The 13,933-nt window shown below is 36.7% G+C and overlaps 2 protein-coding genes across 3 annotated transcripts; one reads left to right on the top strand and one right to left on the bottom strand.

The window, feature by feature from the left end:
- LOC125222001 (fimbrin-1-like) lies at positions 1-6,625 on the bottom strand. Its single transcript, XM_048124372.2, has 15 exons — positions 6,423-6,625; positions 5,958-6,155; positions 5,565-5,735; positions 5,103-5,341; positions 4,834-5,005; positions 4,710-4,748; positions 4,461-4,529; positions 4,225-4,341; positions 3,632-3,843; positions 3,057-3,212; positions 2,653-2,852; positions 1,773-1,930; positions 1,545-1,641; positions 1,037-1,128; positions 1-767 (listed from the first exon to the last, which is right to left on the bottom strand). Exons 2-15 carry the CDS (start codon positions 6,039-6,041, stop codon positions 339-341), a joined length of 2,235 nt encoding a protein of 744 aa, XP_047980329.1. The 5' UTR covers positions 6,042-6,155; positions 6,423-6,625; the 3' UTR covers positions 1-338.
- Positions 6,626-8,940: 2,315 nt separating this feature from the next.
- On the top strand, positions 8,941-13,764 carry TAFII59 (TATA BOX ASSOCIATED FACTOR II 59). Of its 2 annotated transcripts, none has more exons than XM_048124401.2 (13): positions 8,941-9,101; positions 9,191-9,339; positions 9,454-9,540; positions 9,723-9,824; positions 9,913-10,030; positions 10,234-10,337; positions 10,421-10,558; positions 10,632-10,727; positions 11,056-11,180; positions 11,347-11,479; positions 11,684-11,809; positions 12,688-12,796; positions 13,157-13,764. In XM_048124401.2, exons 2-13 carry the CDS (start codon positions 9,214-9,216, stop codon positions 13,510-13,512), a joined length of 1,620 nt encoding a protein of 539 aa, XP_047980358.1. In that variant the 5' UTR covers positions 8,941-9,101; positions 9,191-9,213; the 3' UTR covers positions 13,513-13,764. The 2 variants fall into 2 exon arrangements, with proteins under 2 accessions (XP_047980358.1, XP_047980359.1); XM_048124402.2 differs by having other exon boundaries at positions 8,944-9,101; positions 9,176-9,339.
- Positions 13,765-13,933: the final 169 nt, after the last annotated feature.

The raw sequence follows: 13,933 nt of genomic DNA, 5'->3' as shown, positions 1-13,933 counted from the left end.
TTGTGTTACGAAAATTTATTAATTATCAAGGATCATTACAATGTATTTCCTGTATTTCAGGAAGTTCCCAACCTCAGATACAAATATAAACTGCAAGGGGACTTGCTCCATAATCAAACCCAAAATTTACAGAAAAATTGAAGAATAAATTTGTGTGAAAAAAAAAAACAACAAATAAAATATAGTAGCATTTTTTCATTTTAAATTATGGGCATATATATACCTCTGTGTGCAATATAAGACTTTATTACTCCCAGTGACTGACCTAAAGGTGTATATTCTTCTGTTCTTTTGTTTCTTCTCCTTTCTTCCAACCAAAATTTTTTTTCCAAACATGGCTATTCACTTGCCAACTGTGCCTCATCGCTTTCCGGTGCCAGAGCAGACGTTGCAGTATCTGATACCTGATCATCAGCCGATGCAGATATGACGGTATCAGATGCTGTGTCGTCCATCGTCAGTTGAGATAATTCAGAAACAATTGAGACATCATCCCCAGAAGCTGATGGGGTCGGGGGCTTATCGCGAGAAGCTGCAGCACTAGGATATGAATTTCCATTCGTTGAAGATGGACATCCATTAGCCGATGTAGCTAGTGCATCTGAAGTAGAAACAGATGCAGGGGATGTAGCCTCCTCGGCTACAGGTTCTGGTGACGTCCCACGACTAAACGAAGCTGCGGAAGATGAGTCTGAGTCATAGACAGGCTGCTGAAGGCTCCAGTACATAATACTTGCCGTAAGAGTCAGGATCATTTTTTGGTTCACCTGCCAATACAATGGCAAGAACAATGTCATTTTTTACACTTGGAAATATAGGGATGCACTGTAAAGCGGCCTTCTATGGTTGATAGAAGCACTCAAATCGGCCCAAATGCTGGCATGATCTTTTGTACAAAACTTGTTTAAATCGTTCCTATTCATTCATTACCAGAATGAAGTGGAACTGTAATAGGTTTACTTTTATGTGTGGTGGTCTATTTTCCAGAATCAAATGAAATGTTTTTCAAGAAGCAGAGCATAAATTGGACCCTCACCTCTATGATATCATCAGGCAATAAGAATATTGAACATCCAAGCTTCCTTGCAACACTGATGATATATGTAGCGTTTAGCCTCTTCTCCTCATCTATTAGAAAATAACAAAATGTCAAGTTCCCATTCAAAAAAGTCAAAAGCTGAAAATCAGAAAATATATGATACAAGCCATCTGATAACTAAACAAGGATAAGCAAAAGTAGTTCACGTCAAGCAGAGAATACATGTGAGGAAGTAAGGCCCACAATGGATAATACACACGCATACAACCCCAATGACTAGATGGAAAGAGAGAAAAATGTTTATTTGGTAGAAACCTACCACTTAAATAGAATTACTTCTTTTTTGCAGGCCACATATTATAAGCATGTGCATAAATTGAATTCACAGTCTCAGATATTTTACTGACAGATTTAAAAATCAAGAGGCAGCTGAAATTTCACTTCAAAAAGGGAGCCTAACCCAACAAAGATTATTAATTTCTACGAAAGTGAGATGAGAACTTACCACTCTCACCCTTGGTTACGAGGTTCCAGTTAACAACTCGAGGCTCAACTGCACTGAGAAGCTGAAGAAAGAATAATCCATTTGAAATGCTCTTGTCCTACATAAGAATTCAACAAATCTATCAACAACATGGGAAAAGAATGCCAGAGCATCTAATGGACAAATCATGTGCACATATTACACGTAGAGACAATACATGCTGAAAGGAAAACAAAAGCCTTCCCCCACCTTGAAACTCTCAATTTTACATTTTCTGCCATGACTCCTGACTTTTCGATTGGCCCAGCTCAGTATATCAGCATCACTAATCTCCTTCCCTTGAAATCGGGTTCTTAGTTTTTTAACAAGTTGAAGCATATTATACCTCATCAACTGCCAAAGGAAAGCTGCAAGAAAAACAAAGGTAATGAAACATGAGCATCAAGCATGCAGCAGCGCAACACTATTTTCACCGAATCGTCAAATTAATTTACAAGAAATGACGAATAGTTAAAACACCTTGGAATGGCCAAAATTGAACAAATAGGCACTCATACACTTGCAAACATTCATCTTTTATGCCATGTTTTGTCTTCTAAATTTCAGGAGTCCTCAAGTTTAAAGTAATAAAGAGTATTAATGACTAGTTAAAAATAAGAATATGAAGTTTAATCATTGTAGTAGTAATTCATGAACTACTAGCTCTTTGCTCATCTATTCATCAAATTGAAAGCTGACTTATATATTTAATTAGGCGAAAGCACCAGGCAATGCATGGTGGAAATATTTGGTATAAAGAACAATTGCATATTAGTAAATGACTTATTCACCAAAAAAACAAATGAAAATAGTTCAGATTATAATAATTAAAATTAAAAAACAATGGAAACAAAACAATTTTTTGGCCCGGTTTATCAAAAGCTACTCGAAAGGACCATCTCTTCTGCAAAGAACTTGTAGATGGTTTATGTGCAAAGAATCTAACAGTTTGCTGGAAAGTGAGATAGAATATTCTGATAGATATGATCCACCTTGCACATGGCTTCAATCACTTCAATGAATTCATATAATGCATACAACAAAGAACTACCATCTTGAGTTTTATTGACAAGCGAAAGCACCCTCTTACCAAGTATAAGCTTCTTATTCCCTTGCACAATATCATTACCAGCCACATTGACTAGGGATAGTTTCAAATTCATCCCTATCTCAACAACTTGGTTGGCATTCTCTACTTTTCGAAATGGCATTTTTATTGGTGGTTTTGAAGCATGCTTCCAGTTGACAGATCCTGGGGAAACTTTTTCCAGCACTTCTAGAAGAACCCACCTGTAAACATACCATTATTTGGTTTAGATATATACTGGAGAAGCTAACAAAATAACCATACAGAGAAATGCAAGTGCAAGTGTGCAACTCCAGTTCCTAAATCGTCACAAGACATGTAGTTCTTGTATAGTAAAACAGAAGAACCCTCTTAAAAGATATGGGATTCAAAGAATGTTGGTGACTTTATGAAGCTGTAATACTAACCCATTCCTGACATCTTCAAACAAGTTGTTCACATACAAGGAAATTCCTAAGCTATTGATCCACAGGCGGAAGCACCTCTCCTCTCTGGATATTTGCTCATCATCTGTCATCATTTCTGCAAAAGATGACTTATGGCTGTCTGTTGACAAGCCACTCCTGGGGGAAAAAATTCATTTAATTCAGAAGTCCAAGAGATTTGAGACACAAAATAAAGGCAACTGTACGAATTATAGGTTTTACTAAACATTAAAATTACAATTTTTGAATGAGACATGATAACTACCTAATAGTCTATAATGTATAATTAGAAGAAATGTGGAGATACTACATCAACCAGCTATAGCTTTTTTTATCGAAGTATAGTAGTGGCGAAATAAACAAGTATATCGCCAAACCAGAGATCAGGCACGTAGGAAGCAAATATGAGAGAACGTCTCTTTTGTGATCATGTAATACCACATTTCTTTATCAGAAAAACTTATAACAATTCATGAAGCATAAAATTGCTCATAATCTAATTAGTTATTCATTTGCTGAAAGATTCAATGAGCAAAGAAAGCATTCTATTCCTGCACCTTTCATGGAATATTTGTGCAACGAAAGCAAGGTTCAAATTGGAGGACCCCTCTGCAATGTCCTTGGGAGTAAGGTATCTTTTGCAGTTCATTTGTTCTGCATGCTCAAGAAGCAAATCAGCCCGTTCATAGGGGTCCATTGTATCTAAGGTGGTGGGGTTGCAAAACTCCGGTGCAAGTACATTAAGCAGGTAGGCATAAGCCTCTCCATCCTGCAGAACATGGTAAAATGCAACAGCTATAGACTCGCGGAAACTATAAGAAGAGAGCAAAGAATCTCGAATGCAATAGATAGTTAAGTGGACAACAACAGTTTTGAACTGCATCAATGACAGAAAAATTACCAAGAGCCAGAGTTGATCCTCAATTCACTAAGCCTAAAACAGGGGTGATTTGTGTGCTGATTTTCATGGTTTCCCAAAGAAAACCTCCGCATTAGAATAAGGTAAGGAGCGAGGGTAGGGAAAGTGCAGCTCATTTAGTGTGTGATATTAGAAATATTAGAACCAGGTGACAATAATGTCACCGTCAACCCAATCTTCAAATAAAATAAAGTAGGACAGTTGCAACAATTATTAAAGAAAACACGCAACCTTCAGATCAGAAGAAAAGTTTGTCACTGTCTTTTTGTAGCCGCCTTTCTTAAGATGGAAATTCATCCATTTCAGCAGAAGTTTTTCAGGAGCAAGCGACATAAGCTCCTCAACATCCTGCATATATCAAGGACACCTGATCAAAGTGTACAATTTAGCTCAGCTCTGATTTAACATTTTAGAATGAATAAAATATCAATGTAGAGTCATAGAGTCAAAGGAAGTGCAGCCTATACACAGTTGTCATCCACAATTTCTAAAAGCTGGGGCGTCTTTCTGAGGTTGAGATCTGCCAGTAGTTGGATCTGAAAATGCAACCAAATGCAAGGAAAGAATATATATAAGTAAAGACTCCACAATTCCAACGAAACTTGCTCTACTGTACGGATTGTAGTAACCAAATCCTCTTGAAATCTCTTTCCAGCTACTATTCAAACAAAAGAAACTGATACATTAAGCAATGTTGTGAAGAAAAACAAACTAACCTTTATAATTTGAGAAATTAATCCAAGTACCAGATGAGGCTGCATGAATGAAACAACTTGCATAATTAAAAAGTAATCTAAAATAATTGAACCTTGTACACAAGCCTAAGCGATCTCAACTTACTCTTCCTTCAACAAGATCTTGAGTGCCAATATTGACTACCGTGCATCCAATAGCCTTTGCAGAGTTGAGGCATAGTGTGTGATTCTCATTTCTTTCCCAAGGATTGAGTACCTTTTTCGTGTTGATAGCCCGCTCATCTATTGTACCAGGCACCGCAACATTGATAAGCTTGCTGAAACAACCAATAGCAAATTAAATCATCCAAGTTACCAACACTGAAGTCAATCAGGTGCGAAACTCTGAGATTGCTAAGTTCAAGTATGAAGTACCATAATAGGACTCCACCCTTTGCAAGGTCAAATAAAGCATTTGTGGACGGATCCAGTGGAAGGAACTGCTTCAAAAATGGGTCATCCCTGAGGTAGCTATTTATATGTGCAACATATGAAGCCCTTTCAGTTTCATCAATGGTGTGAAGAAGAGTTGTTGTGGTTGCCTTCAGGAAGGATGAAGGGGTCTTTGCACCCCCAGATTTTTCATTGACTTTATTTCGTTCATCTTCATATGACTGATTATTTAATGCAACAACAGAAAAGTAAATAATCATTCATCCAACTATGGCTCAAGCAGAAAAAAACCAAGAGCTATCTAGATACCACAATTATTATCGGCAAATTTTCTTTGATGCGGTCACAGCACTACAATCATTAGGAATCAAATTCAAAAGTAGCACCTTCCACTTGCCTGGGATATCACCAACTTAAAAGTAGGAAGGATAAAGAAAAACTTACCCTGAGGAAGCCTTCAAAATCCACCTCGTCATTGATGTCAGAATGTGATTCTTCCAATCGTTGTCTAATCTCCTCCTCGTTAAATACATCATTCGAACTCTTCAGTTTCATGATTAAGGAGGGTATATCTCCAACCGTAACTTTACCATTCTCATTTTTCACTGCCTCAAACTGCCCAAAACAAAAACATAATCACACAACCCCATATATCATAGATCAATTAAACATAAATGCCCTTTGACTGGCTTGCTTCAATTCTGCAAATCAAAACGCAGGAGCCAATGCCCAAAAAAGAAAAAAATCAAACAAAATTCAAGTCCGGAAACACATCACCTGAAACCAGATTGAAAACTATTTATTGAATTAAAAAAACAAGCGATTTAGGAAGATTACTTTGGATTTAAGGCCTTGAAGCTCGACTTGCGTGAACTGGCTGTGAAGTTGATCAGAAACTACAACTCCCGCAAATTTAGACATCCTCTTCTCGCCCCGCGCTCAACCAAATCGCGGGGAAATTTGTCACCGATCACCCTAAAATTATTTGGAAATGGGCTATGCAGCCCCAACGGTCCACGATCCCGAGATTAATCCCTGCTCCAATCCAAAATCACCAACAGACGAGAAAACGTAAGCGGATAAGCAGGAAACCAACCATGCAAAAACAGATTTGGCAAATCTCCAATCAATCAATGCGCTTCAATTCCCGGCAAGCGGAATATATGAAATTCAATCCGGCAATGATTGAAAATCAATCAATGATTTAAAATGCAGACGTTGCAGGATCTCGAAATGGCGAGAGAAGGACGCTAATGAAACAGGAAACGCGTTGCCGAGCAGTTTTCAGGATTACATGCATACCTGTCGAGACAATCCGGGATTTTTGGGGGACAGGATTTTGATTTGTCGATCCCTTTTTATCGGCGTTGTAAGGTTTTGACTGTGCGACGATGAGAATCTGGTGCAGGAACGGAGGTGGGAATGCAATTCAATTGCTTTGGCGAAGGGCAAAGAGGAGAGAGAGATTTGAGAGGCAAACAAAACACGCTAAAAACAGAGGCCAGTTTGTGGAGGCCCAGTTTCGATAAGGCGCGTGAGGCTGTGGATTGCATCCCACTCGCTTTGCATTTCTCAACACCTCACTTCACGTTCTACACGTCACCTCTATTTTCGTTATTTTCTGTTTCCATTCATTTTATTGTTTTTTATGGGGCGTAAATGCAAATAATGGTATCTTGGCTGTCAGTTCGGTTATTGGATAAATACGAGCCAAACTTAAAAATTGTCGGGCATCAGGTATTCGATATCCAAAAAATCAGATAATGAGTTCGGGTTCTAAAAGTAATTTTCCATTTATCCTATAAATTTAGGTATATCGAATTAGTACTTGATTGGATGTTGCTCTATTATCCGATTATGACGAAGTCAAACTCTATTATACTTCTTTTGTCTATTATTAGGAGTCACTCTGATTTTTATGTCATCGTTGAGACCGCCAACTGCTGCTTCTACATTTAACATCGTCGTCTCCAATTCTAGTTCTATCTCAAATTTTGCTTGTCTTGGAATTTTGACATATTTTAGAGACTATATATTCACAAAAACTTTGGTAAGTGCTAATATAATGTCTTCCACAAAATACTCTTTTATTAGAAAGATGTCACGGATATAATACTCAGTTCCGGCGTTAGATTGTGAAAGATGCATTCCCCTTTGCTTGTTTTTTTAAAATCAAGTTTTTGAGTATCTTAGTATTTTTCAGGACTGGATACTCAAGTCATGGTACCCGAAAATATTTCAGAACCAGGTATTAGTAGGCAAAAAATCAGATTTCGGCTTCGGATACCTGCAAATCAGATCGTGTATTTGCAAAGACACATTTGGACTTCTGTGCCCGCACTTACGAGTTTGGATAAGGGTGGGAATACAGATACTCGTGGTTATTCGACCCGAAAATATCAATTACCCGTACCCGAAAATTAACGTATACACAAACCTGACCCGAAGTGTGTATTGGGTATTCGATATTCGACACAAGTATCTAAACCTGATGAATCGGGTACCCAAATACCTGATATTGTTTATATACTAGGAATTGAATTCTCCTTTTCAATAAAAATGAATGAAATTCTTTTATTTGTTATGCAAATAATACGATTTACTATGTCTTTTTGATGCTGGAAAATACAAAATACAATAATAATAAATATAACTACTTTGTTGTATTTATTTTATTTTCAAGACAGATTAATATTACGTGAAAATTCAAATTGACTAATATCTTTTATATTACATTTATTTTATATAAAACTAAAAAAGGTAGTTGTCACATTTAATTTAAAACTCACGAATAACTTAATGAGAATTGACAATGCAAAATGTAAAAATTAATAAATAAGCAATCAAATAGTATAATTATGAATCATAGTAATAGTTAAATAAAAAAAAATCATGCTAGTGATTAATAGATGGGGCGTGGCACGCTTTAAAAATATGCAGTTCTTGTTTAAATGATCTCTACAATGAGAATTATACATTATACAGATGGAAAAAAAATTTAAACAATAAAGTGGGTGTTAATTGGGTATTTGGATATATCCGATACCCAAAAGTGTTACCCAATACTCATTATTTCTTAAACTCTATTACTCAAATTTGTACCCGGTCACATAAAATTGGATATTGGGTATCTAATTCCCTACGACTATTGAGTCGGGTACGGGTAAATTTAATTACCGATATTCATATTCCCACTCTTTGGTTTGGTCATGAAATTAGGTAACTACGGTGTAGAATTTGTTTAATAGAAGTAGATTAAAATATTCGATATATAAATATTTGTACTTTGCATGTTTTTTTAGGGTCTTTATTTAGTCAATTTTAAATGATAGTCAAATATGTCATTTAATTATATATTTTATACATTTTTATATTTTACGTATTTTCTTCTATTCGAACCAACGACAAAGAAGAGTCCAGTACCACGATGATCTGGATAAAGTTTATCATTTCATTGTTTTTACTTTAGATGCTGATTAAAATTAGATTTATTTTGATGTCATCTTATTTTGCCAAATTTCATAATTTTGCAGGTAATTATATAGTATTAAATGAATGACATATATGCTTTTTTTCAATTCAAACACTCCTATATTGTAGATTTTTAAAATTGTTTGTTAACTTGAATTTTTACTATCCAGACATGAATAAATTTAGATTGAATTTGTTTCATATCTAACCTAGCCAAGTTTGTATTAAATTATTGACTTAGGTTCGACTTGAAAATAATAAATTGTTGGAATTTTGGAATATACTTGTATTTTAAAATTAAAATACTACAGTAGTAAAATCGTTAAAATTGCAAAACCGCACCATTAGTCTCTCGCCATTGTTTGTCAGTTCACTTTTTTTTATTTTTCGCATCCCTCTTCGTGAACACAAGCGATTTCAAGCCTGAATTTCTCTCCATTCTTGCCGGTACGCCAGCAGCCGGCACAGCTGCTGCCGCCCTCACTGCCTCCTTTTTCAACCATCGAATAAGTAAGAAATTCATGCTCCTTTTCAATTTTAGGTTAATCAGCTGTTTTTCTACCGTTTAATCATAGTATTGATAGAATTCGAAATCTCAGAAAGCGCTGAAGTTTCCGTGACGATGAGCATCGTACCGAAGGAAACAATTGAGGTTATAGCCCAGAGCATTGGCATCAGCAATTTATCTCCCGATGTGTTGCCTGCTCTGGCTGCCGATGTCGAGTACCGTATTCGAGAAATAATGCAGGTCAATAAAATTTCCGTCTTTGATATTTTCTCGATTGTTGATTTTGCTTTTTGTGCGCAATTTTGATGTATACGGTTGGTGCCTGTAAGGTTTTAAATTGTGAATTTGTTGCAGGAATCTATCAAATGCATGAGGCATTCGAAGAGAACTACTTTAACTACGGATGACGTTGATAGTGCCCTCGGTTTAAGAAATGTCGAGGTGCTTTTATTCAAATAGAATTTCATTTATACACTCATGATAGTATTTGATGGAATAATGTAATTCTCGATGTGTCCTTCGAAGTATATTGCTCTACTTTGTTGTGCATTTCATGGTTCTTGTTGGTGCAACTATTGGTCATTGTTTGTGACTGTTGGTTGTGGGTTTTGACAATTGTGTAGCCAATATATGGATTTGCTTCTGGAGATCCACTGCGATTCAAACGGGCAGCAGGGCACAAGGATTTGTTCTATATAGAAGAAAAGGATGTGGAATTCAAGGAAGTATGTGATCATGAATGCCTGCTGAATAAAATCTTAGACAATTGTTGTAAAATTATTAGTCACAATTGTATGGTTTTACCTTACTTAGGTGATTGAAGCTCCTCTACCTAAGGCCCCACTGGACACCACAGTAGTTGCTCATTGGTTAGCTATTGAGGGAGTTCAACCTGCTATTCCTGAAAATCCCCCTCCCGAAGCTCTTCAAAGTATGTATATATCATAGCACCGGTATCTTACATTTGTATGCACATGTGTTAAATACTGTCGATCAGCATGTTCCTTTTATGATATTCCTCTATCCTCTTCCACCTTCCTGTTCTTGCCGGACCAAATAATTACTCCATATGGCAATGCATATGTGTTTCTTAAAGTTCAGTTTTTGTAAAATGATGAGTTGTTTTTCTGGAAGTGCTTTCACTTCCTGCGGATAACAGAAAGACTGAAGTCAAAGAGGATGGAGCATCTGTTGACATTAAATTACCTATAAAGCATGTGGTTTCACAGGAACTTCAGGTGCTGCTGATGGTTTTATTTATTTTTTTATATGCCTGTCGAGAAGATAATACATCTCATGTTTTTCTTGCCTTGTGCTGCAGCTTTACTTTGAAAAAATTACCGAGTTGACTGTGACCAGATCCGAGTCCCCTTTATTTAAAGCTGCATTAGTGAGCTTGGCAACTGACTCAGGGATTCACCCCTTGGTTCCTTATTTTACACTTTTTGTTGCTGATGAGGTAAAACTAATGTAATCTCCATCTAGACTAACAACGGTTCCAGATTATAAATGCTGAACAGTAACAATGGCAGGTTTCTCGGAATTTGAATAACTTTTCTCTACTTTTTGCTTTGATGCGTCTTGTCCGGAGCCTTCTTCGGAATCCTCATATACACATCGAGCCATATGTAAGTTATTCTTGCATATACTCCCTTTTCATTTATTTTGCCCAGTTCAGATTTTCTTGCTTTCTGATTTATATAGTGTGTGTCACAGTGTTCTCCTAGTACTAGGTGACTTTAATCTTAGTATAAAATTAGTCTTTGGATTCTTTATTTAGTTATATGTTGGCGTGTAGTAGTTTCTTTGCTCCTTAGGCCTCATTTAAACACTTGAGGTTGCAATTTGTGTATCTTATGGTGCATGATCTTTTGCTTTTCAAGCAGCAATTTACTTTTTCTTTTTTGAATTGATCTCCATGAATGTTGAATTCTGATACTTCAAACTTCTAATTAGCTGCACCAACTGATGCCCTCGGTGCTGACATGCCTGGTTGCTAAAAGATTAGGAAATAAGTTCTCTGACAATCACTGGGAACTGAGAAATTTCACCGCTAGTCTAGTTGCCTCAATATGCAAGAGGTGAGAGATCGTCATATATACCTTCCATTACATAATGTATGATGTGGCTCTCTTCTGTTTCTCTATAAAAGTTGGGTGCATCACGTGTCTTTGCAATTTGCATCAACCTGCTATCTATCATCTCAATAAATTTTTAGGTTAACTTCTTTATGACACTACTCTGCAGATTTGGCCAGGTTTATTACAATCTCCAGCCACGTGTGACCAAGACAATGTTGACTGCTTTCATCGATCCATCAAAAACTCTCCCTCAACATTATGGTGCTGTTCGGGGGATAGCAGCCCTTGGAGCTAATGTGGTATTTCCCCCTTTTTTCCCCTCTCGATGTGTGTGACTATGTATGTACTCTTTGTAATATCCATGATAATTTATATTTTATTTGCAAAAAAATGCACAATGTTAAAATACGAGACTTTGTGCACACTACCAGAACTATATGTTGTGTTGTTTAATACTGTCCCTTAACTATCCTAAGATGACCTCTGTTAAACATGCTAACCAGGTTCGATTACTTATTCTTCCCAATCTTGATCCTTATTTGCGGCTTCTGGAGCCAGAAATGCAACTAGAGAAGCAAAAGAATGAGATCAAGAGGCATGAAGCCTGGCTTGTATATGGGGCTCTATTGGTAAGATATGTTGACCCATTTTTCCGTGACAAAGAATGGTTACTAAAAATATCTTGTGCAATGTGCATCTGGTGCTATCTGAGAAGGTTCTTCCAGATATATATGAGATTGTTTTTTTTCCAAATTCCTGTTGTCTTTGATGATACTTTGACTTTGTTTTTCTGCTGCCATCTGTAGAAGTGTATTGAGGACCTTATTTGAAAGATGTCTTCTAATCCTCTTACTATTTTTGTACATTCTCTTTCAAGAAGTTCATTAACTGGAAATATAGCAAATGCCGTAAATTGGTACTTATACTTCCAGTTTCTTTGTCTGAAGATAATTTGAGGGTGAGTGGCTTGTTAATAATGACAGTTGGCAACTGTTAAAACTGCATGATGTGTGCAAACTATTAACGAGCCTACTATTTCTCATAGGGGACTTTTGCATTATAAATTATCTTCTTTGGGGGCACATGGGAGTTGTTGGCTACTATGTTAGTTCGGACTAGTGATATTCTATGGTGTATTCTAAGCATGGAAAGTTCTATTATCTCGAAAAGATTTGGGAGGATTCAAATTAGTATAACACTGGTCTTGTTAATACTGAAATACTAGTAGAGTGTTCTAAGCCCTGAAGTAGATCAAGATGCGTTATCATAAACAAAGGCCACTTACTATTCTTCCACTCAGTACAACAAGTGGAGGACCAATGAATTTATAATTATTGAATTTCAACATCTGAACTGCATTTCATTTGTTGCTATGATTGTGGAATGGAATAGCTGTATGTACCCCCAAAGGTTGTATTTAGTGGTAGCTCTGTCCTTTCTTGTACCTAGATTGTCATTGCACATTTGGCCCCAGCTGAATCTAACTAATGAGATACTATCTTATCAGCGCGCAGCTGGTTTGTGCGTCTATGATCGGCTGAAGATGCTACCTTCTCTGCCATCTCCACCAGCACGTACTGTCTGTAGGAGCAATAGCAAAGTCGTGACTACTTCAAGTATGTTTCTCTTCAGCTTCACTTACTATTTCAATGAAACTGTTCATCATTTGATGTCTTAGTACTCTTGTGTAACTAATATTTGGGGTTTGGGGTGGCTCTTGGTGTTTTAGTACTCTTGTGTAACTAATATTTAAAATAATGTATATATGCTTAGTTTCAACTACTTGTTCTTCTGTTTAAAGTAGTATTCTGAACTCAAAATATGACCAGCATGAAAATGAATAAATCGTTTGCTGTCTCGCTAGCTCTATCCTAGGAGGCTGATTAATTTTTGGGACTATTTACAATTTTGAAATTGCACTTCCTTCCATCAATGTTGAGAGTCTAATGCATTTATCTGCTCCAAATTGTGTTCAGATAAACGTAAAGCCACCATGGATAACATGATGCACCAAGCACCGTTGAAGAAACTGGCAACAGACAGTTCTATGGGTGCAAACTCTCTGCCGGCAGACATAGCAGGAGCTAGTGGTGGATATTCAACAAATACTGGAGCTGCAGACTCATCAAGGGCCTCAGGGAACAACAATGTGGCTGGATCAAGCAGCAGAAGAGAGATAGTTGGTGGTCAAGGATTCAAGACTTCATCTGCTCTTGAGCAGGCGTGGAAGGAGGATACAGATGCCGCACAATTGCTGCCCTCACTGTATGAATATTTTGGTGAAAGCATGTTAACATTTGTTCCTTTACCCGAAGCGTCCTTATTCTTGTGATCTTTCCTCCACCCCAATGCCTACACAAGAGAATTAGTGTTTGCTGTCGTCTTTTTACAGATATGTTCTCCCTGGTTAGTGTTCTGTTCTTCGGGAACGAAGATCACATTTCCAAAATACTAATGTAGATTCATTCGCATAATTAGGAAAGATTGTTAGATTATATGCTATCTATGTTTTGTAGAACTCTGCACAGATTATGGTATTTTCTGAAATTCAAGTAATTTCATAAACTACAATTTTCCACTGCTATATTTACTGCTCCAGTCCAGTTGTATGCACCCGTGCTTCATAACATGTTCTCATTTTTCCAAAGGATAAATTTGATTGACCCATTGAAGGTTTGTAGTGATAAATCACAAAATTAATCTGATTCGTCATGTAAAATTATATATAGTTAATTGCCAGAAGACGAAAACAT

The sequence above is a fragment of the Salvia hispanica genome, chromosome 1, assembly GCF_029641045.1.
Source record: "Salvia hispanica isolate PSC_SH4W2 chromosome 1, Shi_PSC_v1, whole genome shotgun sequence".
NCBI classification, from domain to species: domain Eukaryota; kingdom Viridiplantae; phylum Streptophyta; class Magnoliopsida; order Lamiales; family Lamiaceae; genus Salvia; species Salvia hispanica.
This window is presented reverse-complemented; position numbering and strand designations above follow the sequence as displayed.

Bases quoted from the DNA above. Each gene is read 5' to 3' on its own strand.
- TAFII59 (XM_048124401.2), top strand. From the start codon at position 9,214: ATGAGCATCGTACCGAAGGAAACAATTGAGGTTATAGCCCAGAGCATT. The intron at 11,181-11,346 runs GTGAGAGATCGT...ACTACTCTGCAG, and splicing joins GTTGCCTCAATATGCAAGAG to ATTTGGCCAGGTTTATTACA. The intron at 12,797-13,156 runs GTATGTTTCTCT...AATTGTGTTCAG, and splicing joins CAAAGTCGTGACTACTTCAA to ATAAACGTAAAGCCACCATG.
- LOC125222001 (XM_048124372.2), bottom strand. From the start codon at position 6,041: ATGTCTAAATTTGCGGGAGTTGTAGTTTCTGATCAACTTCACAGCCAG. The intron at 4,530-4,709 runs GTTAGTTTGTTT...TTGCATTTTCAG, and splicing joins TAATTTCTCAAATTATAAAG to ATCCAACTACTGGCAGATCT. The intron at 3,213-3,631 runs GTGCAGGAATAG...TTTTTCCCCCAG, and splicing joins GCACAAATATTCCATGAAAG to GAGTGGCTTGTCAACAGACA.